The sequence below is a fragment of the Mustela nigripes genome, chromosome 2 (genome assembly GCF_022355385.1).
Source record: "Mustela nigripes isolate SB6536 chromosome 2, MUSNIG.SB6536, whole genome shotgun sequence".
NCBI lineage: Eukaryota > Metazoa > Chordata > Mammalia > Carnivora > Mustelidae > Mustela > Mustela nigripes.
The window spans coordinates 12015718-12038614 of record NC_081558.1 but is presented as its reverse complement, the minus strand read 5'-3'; the positions used below and the strand labels follow the sequence as shown (position 1 = coordinate 12038614).

Sequence of the window (22897 nt, the reverse complement as noted above, 5' to 3'; positions counted from 1 at the left end):
GCTTTTGCTTTTGATACATTTTATCAAACTGCTTTTCAGAAAGTAAGTAAACATTTGACCCTGTCACCGTCAGGGTAGAGGGGTCTCTCTTCAGTGGGCTAAAAGGACGTATATCATTTAAATGTACTGTCTGACATTTGTATTCCTGTTCTTGTATCCTCCCTGTTAATCTTAAAAAGTTCCTTACATATGGGCAGTTGGCTTGTTGTTATGGGTTGCATCTCCGGCTTTTCATAGGTTTCCTAATTTGTTCACTGTTTGTAGTTTTTATGTAAGCACATCAGATTTCTGCTGTACAGCCGTAAAGACCTATGTCTTTAATCAATTACATACAGTACGTATGGTGTGGAAGAATGGAGCATTCGAGCAAAGATCAGATCAGGTCTTGGCTCCGTGCTTGTAGAGTGGCCCTACGCTTGTACCCAAGGTACACTTGTACACTGATTTCACCATGTGGTTAGAGTGCTTGGCTGTGCTGAGCTGGGGGCAAGGGGGTTTGGGAGGACTCTGCAGATCTGGTGGGGTGGGGGAGGGGGGCTTTCTGGCGCCCAGAGCAGCCTCTCCAGCCCTACCTGCCTTGCCTGCAGCTCATGATGGAGCAGTCCAAGAAGTCCTCGCTCATGGTGGCCCGCAGCATCCTCAACAACAAAATCATCAGCAAGAAGCTGGAACGCTACCTGAAGGTGAGGCGCGCCGGCCCCGGCCCCCTGCCCCCACGGGTCCTTCCCTCGCTTCAGTGTTGGCCTCCTTCCCCACAGGGTGAAAACCCATTCACTGATAGCCCCGAAGAGGAGAAGGAACAGGAGGAGGCTGAAGGCGGCGCCCTGGACGAGGGAGCGCTGGTCGAAGCGGCAGGGGGCGCCGAGGGTGCAGATGGCACGCCGGCGCAGCCCCCTGTGCCCCCGGAGCCAGCCCCCGAGGCCGCGTCCCCACCGCCACCACCGCCGCCCCCAGAAGAGGAGGAGGAGGAGGCCGTGCCCCTGCTGGGTGGGGCGCTTCAGCGCCAGATCCGCGGTATCCCGGGCCTCGACGTAGAGGCCGACGACGACGAGGAGGGTGGCGGGGGCGCACCGTAACCCGGGCCCCAGGCGGGCAGGACCCGCGTGGCCAAAGCTGGAAGCCGGGCCTAATAAAGCTCTTCCCATCCCACTTCTAGTTCGTTTGTTGGTGTGCAGCAGGGACGCCGTCGTTGGGAGCGGTGTGCGCCTGCGCGCGGGACCCGGGAAGGGGTGGGGGTGCGCCTGCGCACTGGCGGCAGGAAGGAAGAGGGAAGCGCCTGCGCGCAGTAAGACTCCGTGGCCGGACCAAAACTCCCAAGATGCTGTGAAAGCCGAGCCCAAGCAACCGGAAGGCCCGCAGGGGAGACAGGGGTGGGTGCGCAGTGAAAGCTAGCCAATGGTGGTGTGCGGAAGGAGTGACGTATGCGCCTGGTCTTCCAGTAGCGGGCGGCGGAAGGTGTGTTGAGCGCATGCGTCCTGTGGCAGCCTAGAAAAAGGGGCTGCTGGCGGGCCGAGCTGAAGACATGGAGCAGGGCTACGGAGGTTCGTCGGGGTGGCTCAATGTGGGGTGGAGGCAGACGGGTGCTCCCTCAGCAACGCAGCTAGGGCTGCGTAGAGGGCCGCGGACTCGGGCCTACGCCGGAGCGCGGTTACTCCAGCCCGACTCGCGGAGAGGAGGCCGGGGCGCGCGCGCGCGCTGCTCATTGGACCTAAGAGCCGTCGCTCCCGGGGCGCTGCGTGCGGATTGGTCGGCCAGGCTTGAGGAGGCGGGCGGGGTTTGGCGGGCAGACGCTGCGGCGGGCTTCGGGGGGCGCCTGGGGCTGTCCTGGCCGTTTCTACCCTTCAGCCCCAGCGAAGCTGGGTCGGTGGACCCCGCCGCTCGGAGGCCCGCCTTCCCCTTCCGAAGACCACAAAATGGCGGCGCCCGGGGGCGGAGCCACAGCGAGAGCTCGTGGGGCGCGGGGTCCGCGGTTGGAGCCCGAGGGAGTTGGGGTGCCTGTCTCCGGCCTGTGGGGCTTCGCGGGGGCCTGCGCGCGGTGCACGTGGTCGGTCGCGCGGGTCCCGGAAGCCGTCCGGGCGGCGCGGCGTCAGACCTTTCTCCTCCAGTCCCGCGGTGCAGCGCAGTGGTTTTGAGCACGGTCTCTGCAGGGGTCAGTCTCAGCGGACTCCTGCCCTGTGCAGGACTCGTGCTGGCCTAGGGACAAGACTTCGCGGTCAGGTGTTGGGTGTCTTTTTGTGCGTTGGGGACGGGGAGGAGGGTGGCCTGGAAGTGGCTGAGAGCTGTGAAAGAGGGAGTGTGTGCCCCTTGGGCCTCGCAGCCTCCGGCAGGACGGATCTTCTCTAGCGGCCGGGTCTCAGTGTCCAGAATCAGAGGTTCCTCGGAGGCATTTACTCCGTGCTGGAAGTCAGGTTTGCCGGGAGGAAGCAGTCGAGCTTTGGAATACGTGGGCTAGGACTTGACAAGGTGCAGTCCTTATCCAAGTATGTGAGCTTGGAGAAGCAAGCAGTCTGATCTCGGCCGCAACCGCTAGGGAAGGCACAGATCTTGAAAGGTGGCAGTGTGAGGATCCAGCAGCAGTAATTGCAAGGGAGGTCCTGAGGTGCACGGTGTGTTTGCCTCCAGGGTCCAGGGGTGCCTCACCCTGGCTTCTCCCGTCTTTTCTGCAATCTGATGGGGTCTCGCAATTTTTTGCCTGCTTCTCACCAGATCTCTCAGACAGTAATCCTGCCCCGTGTACACACCCTGAGCATGAAGAGGTTTTGTTTCCCTCACTTCCTGTTTGCCAAAACCCTTCAGACTCAGTTTAGGTGGTGGGGCCTCCCTGAATTCTTCCTAGCTTTGGCACCTAGAGTTATTTCTCAGACTTCCTGAGTCTTGACAGTTGTTCTCTGGCTGTAGTAGGTATCTAGATCTGAGTTCAGGTCCCAGTTCTTCCATTCTCCAGCCACTTGAGCCTCTGGGTACAACAGGGTAATTATTACCCACCTAAAGGGGCATTGTGAGGTTATGTGATTAGCGTATGCAACTTAGACCAGCACCCCGTAGTTGGCCATTTGCTGATAGACTCGCTGCTTGGTCTTTCTACCTCACACGTGTAGAAGGCTGTGTGGCATGGGGAGACTGTAGTCTGGAGAGGGCAAACATCAGCGGCATGTCTTTGGATCAAGGACCCTAACCTTTAGGCGTTAGCTTTCTAATCTCTAAATGGCATTCAGGGACACTAACGTATGCTCAGTGCCTGTCATGTGTCAGCACACGTTGGACACTTAGCTAGTGGCTTGGGTTGCTCTGGGGAGAGAGACAGGGTGTATTCCTGTTCTGTAATGTTGGGGATTGTTGACGGGTGTGAATAACTGCCCTTTCCCAGCTCTGAGGTTCCAGGGACAGAGAAATGACAGACCCATACAGATGCTGTCATGGGAGTCCACAGGGGCAAGGGAAGCCACCACAGAGAGGAGTGCTGCCTGGATACCTTAGGCCAGGCTGAAGCCCTGGGACTTGAAGGCCCAGGGGAGCATTGGAGGGTCCAAAGTCACAAAGAAGTGAGGCCTACAGTGGCACTGTTGTCGTCTCCAAATTCTGAACTTTGTTTTTCAGTTATGGGGGACTTAGGGCTGCTTGGTGAGCCAAACCGCCCCCAGGGTATGGACACAACTGTGTCCTCCTACCAGGCCAGCTGGCATTTTGTCCTGTGTTCTCCTAAGTTGTGGATTGAGACTTAGGCCACGGTCCCTCAGCAGGCTGCCTGCAGAGCTGGCCCCAAAGCCTATTCTCCCCAACTCTTTTTCTGCTTTGACCTCAGGCAGGTGGAGTGTGGTAATGCGAATCAACCAGCTGTGGAGAATTTTTAGAGGGACAGTGTGCATTCTGGTGCCTCGTGAGGCTGACATGGAACTCTCCTTAAAGGCGATCACTTTTGGCTCCTCAGAGCACCTCAGAAGCACCTCTTGTCTAGCGTGACAAATAGGATCGTAACTCACAGTTCTTCTCTCCGCAGGCTATGGGGCATGGAGTACTGGACCTGCCAACACCCAAGGTAAGACCTTATGGGGAGGCACAGATTCCACCCCCGCAGGTCTGATCTGAGGTACCATCATAACAAACCTAGACACCGTGAACTATAATCTGGAGAGGCTGACAGGGGGACTGGCGCTAGCCTGCGGATCCAGCGACCTTTTCTGTAAAGGGCTACACAGTGAAGTTTGTTTTGGCTCTGGGAGCTACACAGTCTCTGTGATGCAGGAGTCACAGAGATGTTTATAGAGAAATAGATGTGGCTGTGTGCTGGTGATATTTACTTAAGAGCGCTGAAATTTGCATACCATGTAATTTTCATGTGTGATAGTCTTTATTTTAGGCATTTGGGTTATTCTAAGTAAATAGCCAGGGGGTTAATGAAAGATTTTTTTGACTAATAGACTTTATTTTTCAACGGTTTTAGATTTATGGGATTAAGCAGGTAGTACAGGATTCCATATGATCTCGCTACTTTTCACCCCAGGAGTTTCCCTTATTATTAATATTTAGCATTAGTGGGAAACATTTATTCTCAGCAACAAGTCAGTGTCAATACACTGTTGTTAGTTATGATCCACAGTTATACTCACTGGTTGCATGGTTCTGTGAGTTTTGATAAGTATATAAAGGACACAAAGAATGCATTTCATGTCATGAAATACTCTTTTTTTTTTTTTTTAAATCTGCAACCATTTAAAAAAGTAAAATCCATTCTTAGCTTGTTGGCTGTACAAAAACAGGCAGCGGACTAGATGTGACGTGGGGGCTTGACTTCCGCCCCTGCTCTGGAATCCAGATCACGAGGCTCTCTGTGCTTGAAGGACCCAAATGTCCTTCCTGGTGGCAAAGTTTTCTGCTTTTTGCCAGCATTTGTTCCAGGGGATGGGCTGAGGGCCCTCCTTGTTTTCTGAGCCCGGAACTTGCCCTTAGCACCATTGGGGGTGGTGGAATCACTTTTTCACCCATCACCAAGTTTTAAAGGAAGAGGCCCTTCATGTCACTAGGGTACATAATGTCCCCTTCCTCAGTTGAGTCGGGGACATGATTTTCCACTGATACATTGTCTGTGTTGATGGTGCCTGAGCTCCAGCTGCTGGTGAGAACTGGCACTTTTGAAGGGCTCTGCCAAGGGGATCTGGCCTCTTGGCTGGTGGCCCACGCTGGACACTTCCTGGGAATGCTGCAGGCGTCCTTTCCGCTTGTCCTACTCGGGGAGACGGGGCTTGCCTGCAAGAGAAGTCTTGGTTATGCTTAACTGAGTGCTCCACACAGGAAATGAGTTTTACAGCTGGTGGGCCCCAGCCATTCCTGGCCTTATCGGACAGCCAGGGGTGCCTCCCACAGATTGCCGCCTGCGGCCCTGGACCTGTGTGTAGTGGAGTGAGGGGATGGTTAGCGGGGCTATTTCAGGTACCTTCACTCTGTATACAAAGCTCTTGTCTGTTTTTGTTTCCTCTAAGGTGCCTACGGAACTGGTGTGGCCAGCTGGCAAGGTAGGCCCTTTGGGTGTCTGTGAGTGGGCAAGATGTTCCTCTGGTCAGCTACCCAGAAGGGCTGGGACACAGGGACCTCCCATCCCCATCTCCCATTCTAGCTGGGCTCATAGATCTCCTGAAGACTTGGCAGGTCCAGGCATTCTCAAGGAGAACTTGTTGGAGGCCAGGGTTGTGGTTGTGTTCTGGGAGCAGCAGCCCCCACTGCCGCTTGTGCGTTCTCAGCCATCTCTGGCTTTGGATGAGGAGCAAGACTTCACATCTGGCATGGAAAACCTACCGCTTATTGCTGAGGCTGCATCGTTGCCCTTCTCCTGGTGTCTTTTGGCAGGCGATGTGCACAGTGTGGGGTGATGCCAGTGACACTTGGTTCCTTGACACTCTTCCTTCTGTGTGGGTAGTGGGTGCTTCTCCCCAGATGTGTCTGCCATAGACTGACTTTGTGGCTTGGCTCTTCCTCCCTGTGGCAGGTTATGAAAACTACAATTACTATGGCGCACAGAACACCAGTGTCAACACGGGAGCGACCTACAGCTATGGCCCAGCCTCATGGGAGGCCACCAAGGCCAGTGATGGCCTGGGAGCTGGGGGCCCTGCCGTGCACATGGCTTCTTACGGCCCAGAGCCGTGCACCGACAATTCCGACTCCCTCATTGCCAAGATCAACCAGCGTTTGGACATGATGTCCAAGGAAGGAGGCAGGGGCGGGAGCAGCGGCGGTGGGGAGGGCATGCAGGACCGGGAGAGGTGATTATGAACTTGGTCCCTTCCCTGAGGATCCCCCCCAGCCCCAGCTTTGTGCAGATGACAGTGGGGACCCCCTCTTCCGGGGAGGGCTTTCCCCCAGCTCCCTCCTGAGTGTGGAGTAGATGAGTTGGGCAGAGGCATCACAGTGGGACTATTTGTGTCTGGGGTGGTGGGGCTTAGCTAAACTACACCAGTGCTAGACTTCTTATCTGCGTCAGGTACCTGTAGGTCTTGTTCTTGTGGCCAAGGGTTTCATGTACCTCATTCAGCAATGTCCAAGGGGTTTATATGTTGTGCCTTCTCAGCATTGAGGAGACCTCTGTGGTGGTGTGGTGTGCTGTTCTGAATATAGGGAAGCCAGCTGTGAAGGAGACCTGGGCTTGTACCTGGATTATAGTGACGGTTATGCTTCCTTTCCAGCTCCTTCCGCTTCCAGTCGTTCGAGTCCTATGACTCCAGGTCTTGCCTCCCCGAGCACCATCCTTATCGCCCCAGCTATAGCTACGATTATGACTTTGACCTGGGGCCTGACCGAAACGGTGGCTTTAGCAGTCAGTACAGTGACTGCCGAGACCCAGCCCGTGAGCGGGGCTCCCTTGATGGCTTCATGCGGGGCCGGGGCCAGGGCCAGGGCCGCTTCCAGGACCGGAGCAACCCCAGCACCTTCATGCGCAGCGACCCTTTCATGCCGCCGGCAGCCCCCTCAGAGCCTTTGTCTGCTCCCTGGACAGAACTGAACTATGTGGGTGGGCGGGGCCTGGGAGGCCCCTCCCCCAGCCGGCCACCGCCTTCCCTGTTCTCCCAGTCCGTGGCCCCTGACTTCGGTGTAATGGGCATGCAGGGGGCCGGCGGTTATGACAACTCGGTGTCCTACGGATGTGGCCGGTCACAGACCCGGATGAGGGATCGGGTAAGCCCTCAGGAAGTTCTAATCTGCCTTTCAAACAGCTAGGTAGAGGCAAATTTGTGTCCTGTAAGATTCACCCATTTTTAAGTGCATGATCAGGTTTTAGTAAAACGTACAGAATTGTGCAGCCTTCACCAGCATCTAATTTTATAACATTTCCATCCGCTGGGAAAGATGCAAACCTCTGCCATTAGCAGTCACTCCCCATCCTCGCCTCCAGCCTTGGCAAGCACTAATTTGCTTTCTATCTTTGTAGAGTCATTTCTCCCAAGCTTTCATGTGAATGCAGTCATAACATGTGGCCTTCTGTGTCTGACTTCTGCGTGGCATGAAATTGGGGATGGGGGCATGGCTCAACTATGTCTTCTCCCTTTGTTTTCTGGAAATATCTTTTCTGCCTCTTCTCTGATGTTATAACCTCTCCGTTCTTCGTTTCTCTGGGGTATCTTAATGGTCCCGGTAAGCGGTACATCAGATGTGCTTGTGTCTGTAGCCCAGGCGGAGAGGGTTTGACCGCTGTGGCCCAGACAGCATGGGCAGAAAACGGAAGCAGTTCCAGATCTACGATGAGCCAGATGCCAAACTGGCCCGGGCTGATAGCGAAGGAGATTTTTCTGAAAACGGTAGGCCCCGGGGGGTGTGGGATGAATCTGTTTCCTGCTCAGTACTCTACCTGCCCGCCCGTACATATAGTGGACATGTGTTGAACTCGAGGGTGGTGCGTGTCACCCAGTCTCCCGTGGCCCCCACTGCAGTTAGCACAAGCATGGTCACTCTGGACAGTGAGCCTAGGAGGGTGAAACAAGGAGTGGACCAACTCCCAAGGGGCTGACTTTCTCTCTCCTTTGTGTCTGGTAGATGATGGAGCTGCTGACTTCCGGTCAGGAGATGAAGAATTCAGGGGTGTAAGTCCATCTTCACTGGTCACCCTTTTTTATTTCTCTAGTGTGGGATTTTTTCTTTACTTAGCCTTTTTCTCCCAAAGAGGCAGGAACAGCTTCTGTGGTAGACTTGATTGCTTTGTGAGTGGATTTAATAGTCTGACTTGCAGCTAGATTTCTAAGAGTTTTGCACTCATGACAATCCTTCCTTCTTGGAAAAAACCCCGGCCATTCCTGTATCGTCAGTGATTTGCATAGCCACACGCGGGCCGAGACTTTCAAACTCGTGTCCTGCCACCCCTGTGCTGGTGCTCAGCTGCCTCCTTGTCATCAGCCCTTAAAGCCAGTCACAGGAGATAGGCATTAAAGGCCACCCCTGAGCCATGACCACACACGAGCACCTAGGTGGTGAGCCTTTGCTACCCCTGCAAACTCTAATCCATGTCTGGGGGTAGCCTGGAGACCTGGATGTGTGAAGGCTTCGACCAAGTGCTTCTGATGGTCAGATTGGGGCTGGGGGGGGGCGTGTCTTACTCCCTAATTGGTTTGCTTAGATCTTGAGTCTGGGAATCTCTGTGTCTCTGCTGGTGACTTTTATTTAATCTTGAGCTGAATGTCTAAGAAATGGGCAATGTTTCGATTTTCAGTTACAGATGCATCATTTTTAATCCACACCTGGTTTGTTACAGCCTTTGGTAAATATGAACAGAAGGCTAGGGAACATGGTAAAGCCCTTTTTCGGTAAAGCTTGCTGGAGTTAGCATCCTGTCAGTCAGGGTTTCATGACATAGAGCTGATGGATGGGCTCTTGGCACTCCCACGTGCAGAACTGCGCAGGCACACAATTACCAAGGGCAGTTCTTTAGCCGTAGAAAGAACCAGAAAAGAGCCAGTGACTTTACTAGAAAAGCAGCTGGTCATTGCAGAATCTCAGAAGGCAACCAGGAGCAGTGACAGAACACGCTCAGCCTCTCCCACTGCCCTGGGACTTGTCCTGACACACTGTGACCAGGTAGTGGCAGGGTGCTAGGTCGGTTGTAGAAAGTTACGGAAACTCCACCTCATAGTCCGACTTTGTGTGTTCCCTTTTTCAGGAGGATGAATTCTTCGACCCCGGGAGGCAGAGAGGTAGGCATTGCTTGGTGTCCCTCTGAGCTTTCCTTTGTCTGCTCAGCTCAGGCCGGGCTGGCCTTCTGAGCAAGCCTGGGGCCTGGATGCAGGGACTGGTGGCTCAGGGCAGAAGAGAGGCCATGGCCACTGGGTGGGCCTTGGCCATGGCGCTCACCGTGAGGCCCTACTCCAGTGCTTAGAAGAGCACTTGTTGGAAACAAATCTGTTTGCCTCACTTCATGGGAGGCTGTGGCGGGGGGCTGGGGGAACACCTCATTTCTGAGTGTCTACAACAGCTTGCGGTGGTAGGGAAGGGAGAGTCTCAGAAATGAAAGAAAGGCGCTCTCCAGCCCATCTTCTGTGTTACTTATTGGCCAGTGCAGATCCCTCTACTGTCTTTTCCTGGGCTTCTTTCTTTCCTCATAGTTTCTCGGCTGCCAGCCCAGGCTTGTGCCCTCAGCTTCTGTGGTGGGGATGCCAGCAGCAGCAGTCATCCTGCTGTGCAGGACAGAGTTTAGACACCTGCCCCGGTTGGGAGCTGGGGGAGGAGGGAGGGGAGACCTGTCAGGTACACCCAAGCCCAGGATCCTCCAGAGATTGTCCTTGCTCAGCAGGGCTCACCAGTGCCCTTGCGGGGCACCTGCAAGTCCAAAATAAGTGGCAAGAGCAGAGCAAAGTTAAACCTTTTTGACGGGCCATGGAGAAGCAGCCTGAGACTATGTGGCCTTGAGCTTACCCAGAAACCACTTGTTTCTTTTCCTGTTCCCAAGGGTCTGTCCGTAGCTGTTTTTCCCCAAGAATGACAGGCTGCCTCCTTTGTGGCTCTGCTCCCGTCAGTCTGCAGGCCCCTGGCTTAGATCCTCCTCCTGTGTGTTCAGGCCGAGCCACCCTGCTGAGGTCCTCCCGCCTCAGTCCTGAAGCAGTTATGCCTGTAGCTTGGGACCACACAGCATTTAGCAGCTCGTGCAGCAGGGCAGATGCTAAAGCAAAGGTGACATGTTTATTGCGCGCAGGTCCTGCTGCCTACCCGGGATGACTTTGCTATTAAACAGCAGTAATAGTTTCAGGCAGTGACCTCTTGCCAAAAACCCCACACGCCCTTTTGAGAGGCTTCTGAGCAGCGCACGCCGGTCGCCATCTTCGTGGGACAGTCTCGTGACTGGCATCAGGGGTAGGGGTTACAGTTCAGATGCTTATCCAACCTTTCCTTAGTGTCTGGCCCTGGCCCTGAGCCACAGTGGCCTGGCCTGGCCTGGCCTGGCCTGACGCTGGGACGCTGGGCTGCACAGCTCTCGGAGGAGCTCCTGCGCTGGCCCCAGGGGACGACGGAGGACCAGTTGGTCTCTTCCCACTTTTGTTTCTAGGACTGCTTCCCTCGTAGCCCTGGGAAGGCCCTAGATGGACTGTTTTTGTGAGTGGAAGATAGAGTTTGGGCCAGCAAGGACTGTCAGACCTGCTGAGGCCCTAGTTCAGAAGAGCCTGACGGGACAGTCGTCATGGTCCACCCAGAGGTGGGACGGAGGGCGGTAGAGTGGCTTGCTTTATTTTCTGAGGCCTTCCAGCTGCTGCCTCTTTATCTGGGAAGAACTGCTTCTCTCTCTCCTTAAGTGACTTTGGGAGAAGACCCAATGGTAGGGCACTGGATCGGAAAAGCAGGATAGGAAAGGACAAGAGAGCAGGTGGGCCACAGTGTGAGTGGGATGGGCGGACTGGGTCTCTGGCCCATCCCAGCCTTATCAGGCCATGGGGGGGAAGTAAGATGACTCCCTGGGAACTCCCAAGGGTTCTCATCAAAGGCACATCCCTGTTGGGAGCCTTTGACAGACTATTGGTGCCTCAGGGTGTCCTGACCCTGCCCTGTGTGGAGGCAGCGGCGGGTACGGGGGCGTAGTGGCCATACTGTGGCCCCCCACCCCCATCAAGGCCCTGGTGCTCAGCTCCTCTGTGGGCTCCTCAGGGCATCTCGAAGGAAGTTATCTGTTGCAGGAGAGAAGGACGATGAGGATGATGAAGTAAAGAAGAGAAGAGAAAAGCAAAGGAGGAGAGACCGGATGCGAGACCGAGCGGCCGACAGGTGAGGAGGCAGGCAACGTGGGAGGTTGGCCGGAAGCTGAGCACTGGCAGGGTTCTCCGGAGCCCATCTGTCTTCACTCCACAATGCAGGAGCAGCTCGGTTTGATCTGCCTCTGGAGCCTGTCAGGAAATCCGAGTCAGGTGGAGAGGAGACAAAACTGGGGAAACAGATGGCATTCTGTTCTTGCCAGTGGGTCTCTGTGGCCCGCATGTATCCAGCAGGGGGCTCTCTTGCTCTCTGCTCCCCTCCCGCGAGTTTCCTTGCCCCTGGTTTGTGTGTGTCACTCCGGAGAGGTGAACTTCATTCAGCAGAACTGCTGAGAAGGTGCTTTGGGTGTCTTATCCAAATCCAGACCACCTCCAGAGTTCAACATGGCAGTTACGTATGCAAGGATAGTATCTTACAGATTTTGTCTCTAAACAGAAAAAGAATTACAAAAGTGCGAAGGGTGTTGGGGTGACCACACCATGTGCCTCTCTGTCTCTCCAGTGATCAGGTGACTACTGACTAGAGATGTAAACTACTGGTGGCCACGGGAGCCCTTGGTTGCTCAGGCCTTGACCACGTGTGGTTTTTCTACACACAGGCTCTCCTTCTGTCGTAAGGGGGGATCCTTGCCCTTAATGCTCAAATGGGGTGGTGCTTTTTCTGTGCAAATAAATGCAAAAGAAACTTTAGCAAAAGAGCCAACAGTTGGGGTGCCTGGGTGGCTCAGACGGTTAACCTTCTGTCTTCAGCTCAGGTCATGATCTCAGGGTCCTGGGATTGAGCCCCACATCTGGGCGTTCTGCTCAGCAGGGAACTCCCCCCTCCCCTCTCTGCTGCCTCTCTGCCTACTTGTGATGTCTCTCTCTCTGTCAAGTAAATACATTTTTTTTTTTTTTTTTTAAGTTTTTAAAAAAGAGCCAACAGTAGAGCAAGAAAGCTGGGAACTAGAAGGTAGGATCTTCTGAGTGTTAAACAGAAATTCATCAAAATTTTTGTTTTCAGATAGATGAATACATGATGACTAGGTCATATTATTTTCATGCCTTAAGAGAACTGAGATGACTTTTTCAGAAGGAATCTTTAGACTCCACCCTAGGGACAGAAGGTCCTCAAAGAGACTTGGAGAAATTGTTACAGGGGTGGTAAAGCTGAAGCAGGAACCCCACACTTCTTTGATAGCTTCCTGATACCTGTTCGTACTCATAGGGCCCTAGAGCTTTTTCCTTCATTCCTCTTATTGAGGGGCGTGCCTGAGTGGCTCAGTCACTTGAGCATCTCCCTTGCCTTCAGCTCAAGTTGTGATCCCAGAGTCCTGGGATCAAGCCCCAAATCGGTCTCCCCTCCTCTGTCTCTCCCCCAGCTTGTGTTGTCTCTGTTGCTCACTTTCTGTCTCTCAAATAAACAAATAAAACCTTTAGGGAAAGAAAAAAAAAAATCACTCCTCTGTCGAGAGTATATATGCAAAACCAGGTGTCTTGTGCCTTGTTCGGAGGTCAGAAGCCAGGCATTGGGAGCTGGCAGAAGTCTGAGTTGGTAGATGTGGAATCCTGAGTGCCACAGGGCTTATGCTATTAACCCAGATACACCAAAGCTGCCTGAGCATAGCAGAGGGAAGCAGCGCCTCTACTGTGAGGACATAGGGCTTTGTTGGCTGTTCTCTTTATAATATGACTACATTTGTGAGGTTTAAAGTATACAACAAAGATTATGGTTTTTAGCTGTAGATTTTGATAATGATAGGTCTTAATGTTAAGTCCCAGGGGAAAATTGTTCTTGGTTTTGTGAGTTTTAAATCGTGGAAGGTCTTCAGGAATTTCTCCCTCACACTAAAATGAGGTTCCCATGCACTATCCTGGTGGCGCAGGAAGAAGTTAGAGTTAGGTACTACACCCGCATCCGCTCCTCCCCAAGCAGTGGTCTGGGGCCTTCAGGGAGTCCACAGTTTGGAAAGTCTCCACCTTAGTGTCTTCTCTTATGGGCCCTTGGGCCAAAAAGACGGGTGTGGTGCATGAATCATTTTCCTAAAACGCTTGCAGGATTGCACCCCCATTCTCAGGATAGGGAGACCTGGGGCGTCTGCTACTCTGGCGCCCCACACAACGTCAAAAGTCTTGGCAAATTGCTTCCCCGTTTCCATTTCCATTCTGACCAAAGATGAGCTGATGATTGTTTGGTCATCATTCTTTTCATCTTTTCTCCAGGATTCAGTTTGCCTGCTCTGTGTGCAAGTTTCGTAGCTTTGAAGATGAAGAAATCCAGAAGCATCTGCAAAGCAAATTTCACAAAGAGACACTGAGGTTTATCAGTACCAAACTCCCTGACAAGACGGTGGAGTTCCTCCAGGTAAAGCACACTTGACCTCAATCGCGGTTTCCTGATGGTCCTCCAGAAATTGATCCCTCACAGAGAAGGGAGAGGGAAGGGAAATAAGAGGCCTGGACATTTCAGAATAGCAGCAGACAAGTTCCAAGTCTGAGGGACAGCTAAGCACTCCAGCCATTGTAGTTCCCATCTGTGGGGTAGCTGAGACAGAGCTGTCCTCTGCCGGGGGCTTGGTAGCCACCTTGGTGGACTGCCTCTGGTGTAGCTGGGAGAGGCACACACACCATGCTGCCCTCTTTTCATTCGGTGACATCTCCTCTAGGAGTACATCGTAAACAGGAACAAGAAGATTGAGAAGCGGCGTCAGGAGTTAATGGACAAAGAAAGCACAAAACCCAAACCAGATCCTTTCAAAGGTGAGTTGTGATGCTGGGGCGCACCATTCCATGTGCTGCTTAGACATGAGGCATAGCAGAGCCGGCCCAGCGCAGGGCTGCTGAGAGTGTGACGGGAGGACCCTCGGGTGGGACACTCGGCGATGGAAAGAGCCTTGTGAGCATGGCCTGATGAATGTCACATGGCTGCTGGCAGCTTATTGGACTGATAGGAAGCCCTCTGGTGTTTTTTCCTTCTTCTTGTGGAAAAAAAAAAAAAAATGACGAGAAGGATGAAAAATGTTGAAGATCCCCAGGTATAGAAGGGCTTCTGTCCACACACCCATGCTGGAGGACGGTGATGGCCCCACAGATGCTGTCCTAACCTGGTCCTTTGGGACTGCTGGGAGTATATGGGGGCCCTTCTGGGGGCAGGAGAAGAGCATCACTTGCCAGCTGTCCCAGATGGTACCAGACTTGGGTTCTATCAACAGGGATTGGCCAGGAGCACTTTTTCAAGAAGATAGAGGCCGCTCACTGCCTGGCTTGTGACATGCTGATCCCTGCGCAGCATCAGCTCCTCCAGCGGCACCTGCACTCGGTGGACCACAATCACAACCGCAGGGTGAGTCCCCTCCCCGGGCCGGGCCAGGTTGGGACTTACAGGCCGCCAGCGGTGGGGCACAGAGCCTTCTGTGTCTTGAAGGGAATGCTGGCATCTTCAGGCGGTCTTGATGGAGTCCGCTGAGTCTGTGATTTCTTCAGTGCTCCTAAGAGGCATTCCAGTTTCTACTAAATTGTGAAAAAAACGTGTTGGTTAGGGTTGACTTAGAGTAGCTGAAATTCTCCTGGTTAAGAATGTTCCTTTTAAACCACACAAGTGCGTTTCCCAGTTGCTGACAAACTGGGTTTCCTGGGAGCAGAGGCCGAGGGCTGTCCACAGCACAGTGGCTTGAGGGGACCCATAGTTAAGAACTGACTTGGTCCTACTTAGCTGATGGGGCCCAAGACTAAATGTGTAGCTTGGTATTACCAGGGGTTTTTTGTGTGTGTGTGGTTTTGTTTTTGTTTTTTTTAAGATTTTACTTATTTATTTGACAGACAGAGATCACAAGTAGGCAGAGAGGCAGACAGAGAGAGAGGAGAAAGCAGGCTTCCTGCTGAGCAGAGAGCCCGATGTGGGGCTCGATCCCAGGACCCTGGGATCATGACCTGAGCTGAAGGCAGTCACTTAACCAACTTAGCCACCCAGGAGCCCGGTTTTAGTTGTTTTGTTGTTGTTGTTGTTTTCATAAAGAGTCAAATCACAGACTTTGGCTTTGCAGGCCCCAGGGTCTCTACCACCTCACAGCTGCTGCTAGTAGGCAGAAGCAGCAGAATCCAGATGTAAAGCATGGGCGTGGCCACATTTGGCCCATAGCCTCTGGCTTGCTGAGCCCTGGTTTAAGGCCTGTCCTTACTCCTGCCTTAGAATCTGCTAGTTTATGAAAGATCATCCAGAGAGCATCGTACCAACAAGGGGTTATCATTTGAATGTGTCGAGCTCTAAAACAGCCAAATAGTTGCAGCATTCCTACTTCCGTGGCTGAATTTGTCACTGAAACTCAGAAAACTGAAAAGAAAAATTTGCCCTTCTGCTACACCGAGCCCACACAGCAGCTGTCTGTCTGCAGGTGTCCTCATTCTGTCCTTGCTCATGCACAGGGGGCCTGGATGTCTGTGGTGTCCTTGTGCTCTTATCTTTCATCAGACTTTTCTGCATTGCCTCATGTTCTCAGTTCCACTATCCCTCCAGGGCCACCTTTCTCTCATTACTGGAGTCTGGCATCAGAGGACTTGCCATAGTGAAGAGAGATGATAGGGACGCCTGGGTGGCTCAGTTGGTTAAGCAGCTGCCTTCAGCTCTGGTCATGATCCCGGCTTCCTGGGATCGAGTCCCACGTCGGGCTCCTTGCTGGGCGGGGAGCCTGCTTCTCCCTTTGCCTCTGTCTGCCATTCTGTCTGCCTGTGCTTGCTCTCTCACTCTCTCTCTCTCTGACAAATAAATAAATAAAATCTTTTTTAAAAATAAAAAATAAATTAAAAAATTTAAAAAAAAAAAGAGAGAGAGAGAGAGATGGTAGTCCTCGTCCTGTCTCGGGCTGACCCCAGGGCAACTCAGGGGAGCCTGGCTAGTGTTTCTTGTCCCCCTCTGTGTACACCATGTGTAAAAGTTCTCCTTTGGTTCCATTTGCAGTTGGCTGCTGAACAGTTCAAGAAGACCAGTCTCCATGTGGCTAAGAGTGTTTTGAACAACAGACACATAGTGAAGATGCTGGAAAAATATCTCAAGGTTCGTGCTTAGGAGTGCAGTGGACAAGAGAAGCTTCTGGAGTGCAGGATGACTCTGCAAGTGTGGAGCTGCATCCAGAGCGCAGTATTTAGCATTTCTGAGTCTTGGGAGGAACGGCCAGGTGCAGGAATGTTTCGGGCCGGGTTTCCTGCACCTCCATGCTTGCCCAGGGTCTGGGATATGATCTGCTTGATTGGTCTGTGTGGCGGTGCGGGCTCACCATAAGAAACCTCGAATATCTGCGAAATACTGAGCAAGTGATGCTAAGGTACTCAGGGAAATCCAGGTTAGGTGATGCTTGTCCAGGAAAGAAGCCAGAAAGAGGTTTTGCAGTAGAGGCAGCTATCCGTGAGCCAAGAGCTCGAGGGGAGGAAGGGCCAGTGCTGCCACAATACTGAGCCTTAGTGACAGGAGCAGAATAGTAGAATTCCAGACAGGGTGCCCTGGAGCGAAGCCCAGCTGGGACAGCCCCTGCTTCCTCCTTGGGAAGCCCATTTGCTAAACACTTCACCCCGGACTTCAGTGTGGGGGGTGCAGAGTAAAGCACCAGCACAGCCCAACTACGAGGACCTGTTTGCTAGCCTTTCGGTCCTTAGATTCTTCTTTTCGTGCCAGCCGTTAAAGGCATAGAATCTAAATAACAATTTAAGAACTGTGGCTGGTCAGTGCTTTTGTTTGTACTTTATTTTAAAGATTTTTTTTCTTTTTTTGAGATTTTATTTATTTATTTGACAGAGAGAGACGGCAAGAGAGGGGTCACAAGCAGGCGGGGGAGTGGGAGAGGGAGAAGCAGGCTCCCCCCTGAGCAGGGAGCCCAGTGCGGGACTTGATCCCAGGACCCTGGAATCACGACCCAAGCCAAAGGCAGATGTTTAACCAACCAAGCCGCCCAGGCACCCCGATTTTTTTTTCTTAAGTAACCTCTGCACCCAGTGTGGGCCTTGAACTCCTGACCCTGAGGTCAAGAGTCATGTGCTCCCCTGACTGAGCCAGCCAGGTGCCCCCTAAATACTGTATTTTTAAAATCCACTTCTTGATCTGCTGATGATGTTTACATTTCCTAAACTAGAGACAGTTTTAGCTGAATTTTGGCTTTTGAGAGTCAGATTTGGATTCCATCCTGGCCTTGGGCAGCTTGCTGAGTCTCCTTACCTACAAAATGGGGCACCTGTATAACCAGGGCTGTGTACTTAAATGACATGAAAATTTAAAATAGTCTTTTTTGTTTCAATTGGGTTAAGAAATCCTAAGTCTTTTTGAACCTTTCTTCACTACTATATGCTTGAATAAAAAGTGTAAAACGGGGGCAGTTGTATTAGATATTTGTAAATAGGGGCACCTGGTTGGCTCACTAGTCAGTTAAATGTCTGCTTTTAGCTCAGGTCATGATCCCAGGGTTCTGGGATCGAGCCATGTGTCAGGCTCCCTGTTCAGCGGGACGTCTGCTGCTTTTTCTGCCCCTCTCTCACATGCATGTGCTCTCTTTTTAATTTTATTTTATTTTATTTTATTTTATTTTATTCATTTATTTGTCAGAGAGAGACACAGCAAGAGAGGGAAAAAAAGCAGGAAGAGCATCAGCTGAGGGAGAAGCAGGTTCTCCACTGAGCAGGGAGCCTGACTCGGGGCTTGATCCCAGGACCCTGGGATCATGATCTGAGCTGAAGGCAGATACATAACCAACTGAACACCCAGGTGTCCCTCTCTCTTTCTTAAACAATTCAAAGTCTTTAAAATAAATTAATAAGTACTTGTAAATCATTCTAAAATATATTAAAAGCTTTTGAATGAGGGAGAAGTACATCTTTCAAAAACCCATTGTGAATATTAAAATTACTAGTATGCATAACAAGAATAGCCCCTGATTCTGCCTTCCCCATTCTGCTTTAGTCCTAGCTAACCAAATAAGAAAATAAAAGTTCGGGCGTCTGGGTGGCTCAGTTGGTTAAGCAACTGCCTTTGGCTCAGGTCACGGTCCTGGAGTCCCGGGATCGAGTCCCGTATTGGGCTCCCAGCTCCATGGGGAGTCTGCTTCTCCCTCTGACCTTCTCGCCTCTCATGCTCTCTCTCACTCTCTCTCTCTCAAATAAATAAATAAAATCTTTAAAATAAAAAATAAAAGTTAAAAGACAAAAGGTGCAAAACGGTTGCAGCAAGGCTTTTCTGAGAAGCCTTTTCTGAATCTGGTTGGTGCTAAGCACCTGTTGGGCGCACTCCCTGGCTGTAGTGGGAAGTGTTTCTCTTGTTGGCTGTTCAGCATAAAAACACGGCACCCTGGGCTCCCTTCAGTCTCTTGGCTCACGGATAGCTGCCTCTACTGCAAAACCTCTTTCTGGCTTCTTTCCTGGCCAGGGTGAAGACCCTTTCACCAGCGAAGCTGTCGATGCAGAAATCGAAGGAGATGACAATTTAGGAGGTGAGGAGAAGGAGGAGACACCCGAGGAGGTGGCCGCAGAGGTGTTGGCTGAGGTCATTACGGCAGCAGTGAGAGCGGTAGATGGGGAAGGAGCGCCAGCTCCAGGAGGCAGTGACGCGCTGGCCCAAGGGGAAGGCCCCACGGACGCAGCCCAAGCCGCTTGCGGTCCCCACTCCGAACAGCTGGTGGGAGTGGAGGCACCGTGTGGCGTGGCCTCTGAGAAGGGCAGTGCCGAAGCAGAGGCAGGAGGTGAAGCCGCCGAGGCCGGAGGGGACATGCAGGCGGCCGCAGCAGAGGTGGAAGACCCCGTGAGGGTCGTAACTCCGGCCCCAGCTGTCGCAGAAGCTGAAGTAGAACAGACTGATGCGGACCCCAAAGACGTCCCTCCCTCAGAGTGACCCTCCTCCCTGTCACCAGGGACGTGTTTCATCACGCGTTGCTCTTTTCTCCTTTTGTTTGTAAGCAGAACTAGGGTGTGTGTTTCTGGAACATGCTGCAAAATTTGGTGAAGAGACCCAGCCATTTGCTTCAAAAAAGTGTACCTCACGGGCTTGTGTTCTAGAGTTGTATGGCTTTCTGCCTTGGTTCGAAGGCTGCAGAAGTTGTACATTCCCCGTGGCTGTGAAGTCTCTCTACACTGCAGTTGGAATAATAAAAGATGGGTAATTAGATTTTGATGACATTTTGCTTGTTAAATACAGCAGCTGGCTGAATGCCTTTTTTATTTTTTTTCTGAGAGCAGCTTAATACTGGGATGTATCTTGCTTTATACAGGATTTTTTTTTTTTTTTTAAGTTTTAAGACTTGGCTTTGGCTTCAGTTTTTGACCTGCTTCAGTAGCACACTGCGTGTGGTATGTGAGATCCTCACAAGATGTAGCGGGATCTTGTGAACGCGATGTTGGTTCTGGCACATCCATGAGCTGTCCTCGAAGGCCTCATGAATTTGGTGGACCTGCGCACTCGGACTCCCGCCCACCAGCCCCTCCAGAATGAGGACGTTTTGCCTAAAGTGTTACTCCCCCAATCTCTATAGTCTCTGGTGAATCACTCTGTAGTTTGGAGGGGTTTTGTGTTGGCCTTTTTATTTTTTTTCCTCTTTTTTTTTTTTTTTTTTAACCTCATTTGTGTTTCTCTGTTATTTCAGGGGTTTTGTTCCTGTTTTTCCTTTCAATTGAGTTACTACTCCCTAAGTATATTTAAAAGCAAAAAAAACTTAGTATCACTCCCATGAATAGAAAATATATAAATTGCCATAGATAGATGCTATCTGTAAGAAATGAATATAGTGAAATAAACACATTTCAGATAAATACTATTCCTTTAGAGGTTTCTGAATCTGTGGGAAAGGAAAGCTGGCACGTGTTAAAGGGTTGCAAGCAACAGTCACACTTTCATATAATCAAAAGAAGTGGAAGATACTTCCCTCTGGAAATGCTGCTTCTGGGTCTGTTTTCCCTGCAAACCCTTAACGGTCTTCCTGGGGGAAGCATTGGCCAGAGGGAACTGGCGAGATGGTAGGAGGCTCCATGAGCATCTACTGCGTACCAAGTGCTCATTCATGATAAAAGGAAGAGAAAGGCCCTGCTCTCAAGGACCTTTACTGGAAATGTGAGATGAATATTTATGAAAAGTTGGTATAAGAATTAGAAACAAATAAATTGCTCAGTAAGTAAGAAAATGGTGTCTTTGAATTGTCTGTGCCCGGCGCCACTATTGTTAACGTCACTACTGTTACATTGGTGTGCCTTACCCACAGGTTGCGGGTGCCCTTTGAAGTTTCTTCTCTTGAGGCAAAAAGGTTGGTGGCATTGAACGTCAGTAGTCTCAGAAAGGGTAACAGAACTCTGAAACTGCTCTTTTGTCTCTCGTAAATAATCCAAGGCCTAGCCTTAAACCAATTTAAATTTCAGCATATTTCTTCCTCTCGCCAGTGTGAAAGGACACAAATCATTTTACTTCTAAACTTGGCTTAAACCAGGCCCTCATTCCCCAAGATGGGAGTAAGTACTTGGATACCACTAAGGGATGCCCTTCTGTCTCCTGAGGGGACAGGAATAACCTGCAGGCCCCTTACTTTAGTTGTTTCCCACTGGTTGATGAGAAACCTGAGGGGAAGTGTAAGTAACTTTTAGGGTTGTCATCTGAAGATACGCAGGTAACCCAAATTAATGCACAGATAATGTGAGACACCAATGGCCCTGAACTTTATAGAGACCTTTTTTTTTTTTTTAAGATTTTATTTCTTCATTTGACAGAGATCACCAGTATGCCAAGAGGCAGGCAGAGAGAGAGGAGGAAGCAGGCTCCCCGCTGAGCAGCGAGCCCGATGCGGGGCTTGATCTCAGGACCCTGAGATCATGACCTGAGCCGAAAGCAGAGGCTTTAACCCACTGAGCCACCCAGGTGCCCGGAGACTTTTTTTTTTTTTTTTTTTTTTAAGAAGATTAAGGGACTGAGGCATCTGGGTGACTCTCTTAAGCAGCTGCCTTCAGCTCAGGTCATGATCTCCAGGTCCTGGGTCGGGCTCCCTGTTCAGGGGGCATCTGCTTTTTCCCTTTCCTACTTCCTGCTCCCACACACTCTCTCAAGTAAAAAATCTTCAAAAAAAAAAAAAAAAGGGGAGTTATAGGATTTGACAATCCCTGCTATTCCCAAGCCAAAATATCTCAGAAATGGCAGCCTGATGTCAGCTTCATGTAATCCTATTGTGGACCTGTGTGATTTCACTGGGGTTTTTATGAAATTAATTCAGTTACTAAAGGGGAAATACCACCATGTAATAAGCAAAGTACTCGTTCCAGAGGACATCGGGCACCTGGCTTGTTCGGATGGAAGAACATGCGACTGTTGATCTCAGGGTCACAAGTTTGAGAGGCACAGTCATTACATGTAGAGATCACTAAAAAAAAAAGTAAAAGTGCATAGTCGGGGATACCTGAGTACCCCAATTAAGTGTCCTACTCTTTTTTTTTTTTTAAGATTTTATTTACTTATTAGAGCACAAACAAGGGGAGTGGTAGCCAGAGAGGGAGAAGCAGGCTCCCTACAGAGCAGGGGAAGCCCAATACAGAACTCGACGACCTGAACTGAAGACAGTAGCTTAACCAACTGAGCCATCCAGGCACCCAAGTGTCCTCTTGATTTCGGCTCAGGTCATGATCCTAGGCTGTGAGATTGAGCCCGACCTTGGGCTCCTCACTGGAGCCTGCTTGGGATTCTCTCTCTCATCCACTCTGTTCCTACTCCTCTTTCAAAAAAAAAAAAAAAAAAAAAAAAAACTATCAATATTAATAAGTCCTCTCCAGTTAAATTTTGGACCATAAAAAACATTTCCACTGTCCAACAACTTGGCTGGAAGAGGGTCTTGCTCACTCCAAGTGTGCCCAGTAGTGATTAGACAGGCACAGTGATGTTCAAGTAGAACCTCAGAACCAACAGCATCTTTTGGAATTAGCATCCTTGAAGCATTTCATAGGTATAGAAAACACGGTGTGGCTTTATACTGATTTAATACTGATGGCTCGGGGCGCCTGGGTGGCTCAGTGGGTTGGGCCGCTGCCTTCGGCTCAGGTCATGATCTCGGGGTCCTGGGATCGAGTTCCGCATCGGGCTCTCTGCTCAGCGGAGAGCCTGCTTCCCTCTCTCTCTCTCTGCCTGCCTCTCCGACTACTTGTGATTTCTCTCTGTCAAATAAATAAATAAAATCTTTAAAAAAAAAAAAATACTGATGGCTCTTGGGTCATGGTGAAAGTATGGGGGGAGCACCTGGGTGGCTCAGTTTAAGCATCTGCCTTCAGCTCAGGTCATGATCTCAGGGTCCTGGGACTGAGCCCTACATCAGGCTCCCTGCTCAGCAGGAGCAGGGAGCATGCATGAGTGGGTAAGTGTACACACTGTGTCAAATAAAATGTTAAAAAAAAAAAAAGAATTCAGGGGCACCTGGGTGGCTCAGTGGGTTAAAACCTCTGCCTTGGGCTCAGGTCATGATCCCAGGGTCCTGGGATCAAGTCCTGCATCGGGCTCTCTGCTCAGCAGGGAGACTGCTTTCCTTCCTCTCTCTCTGCCTGCCTCTCTGCCTACTTGTGATCTCTCTCTGTCAAATAAATAAATAAAATCTTAAAAAAAGGGGTGCCTGGGTGGCTCAGTGGGTTAAGCCGCTGCCTTCGGCTCAGGTCATGATCTCAGGGTCCTGGGATCGAGCCCCACATCAGGCTCTCTGCTCAGCAGGGAGCCT

The 22897-nt window shown here is 51.2% G+C and overlaps 2 protein-coding genes across 3 annotated transcripts in view; both read left to right on the top strand.

Annotated features, from left to right (window-relative positions):
* Positions 1-1149, top strand: part of AKAP8L (A-kinase anchoring protein 8 like) — a 29008-nt gene extending 27859 nt beyond the window's left edge. For both annotated transcript variants that reach the window (XM_059389266.1, XM_059389265.1), the window contains 2 exons: positions 588-683; positions 759-1149. In XM_059389266.1, the coding sequence (XP_059245249.1) occupies positions 588-683; positions 759-1076 (414 nt within the window). In that variant the 3' untranslated portion in view covers positions 1077-1149. The remainder of the gene's footprint in view (positions 1-587; positions 684-758) is intronic.
* A 282-nt stretch (positions 1150-1431) lies between these two features.
* On the top strand, positions 1432-20341 carry AKAP8 (A-kinase anchoring protein 8). Its single transcript, XM_059389264.1, has 14 exons — positions 1432-1541; positions 3998-4036; positions 5478-5510; positions 5981-6257; positions 6678-7167; positions 7658-7787; positions 8023-8069; positions 9140-9173; positions 11142-11229; positions 13419-13560; positions 13862-13955; positions 14408-14538; positions 16150-16245; positions 18598-20341. The coding sequence occupies exons 1-14, from the start codon at positions 1523-1525 to the stop codon at positions 19057-19059; spliced, it is 2082 nt and encodes a 693-aa protein (XP_059245247.1). The 5' UTR covers positions 1432-1522; the 3' UTR covers positions 19060-20341.
* Positions 20342-22897: the final 2556 nt, after the last annotated feature.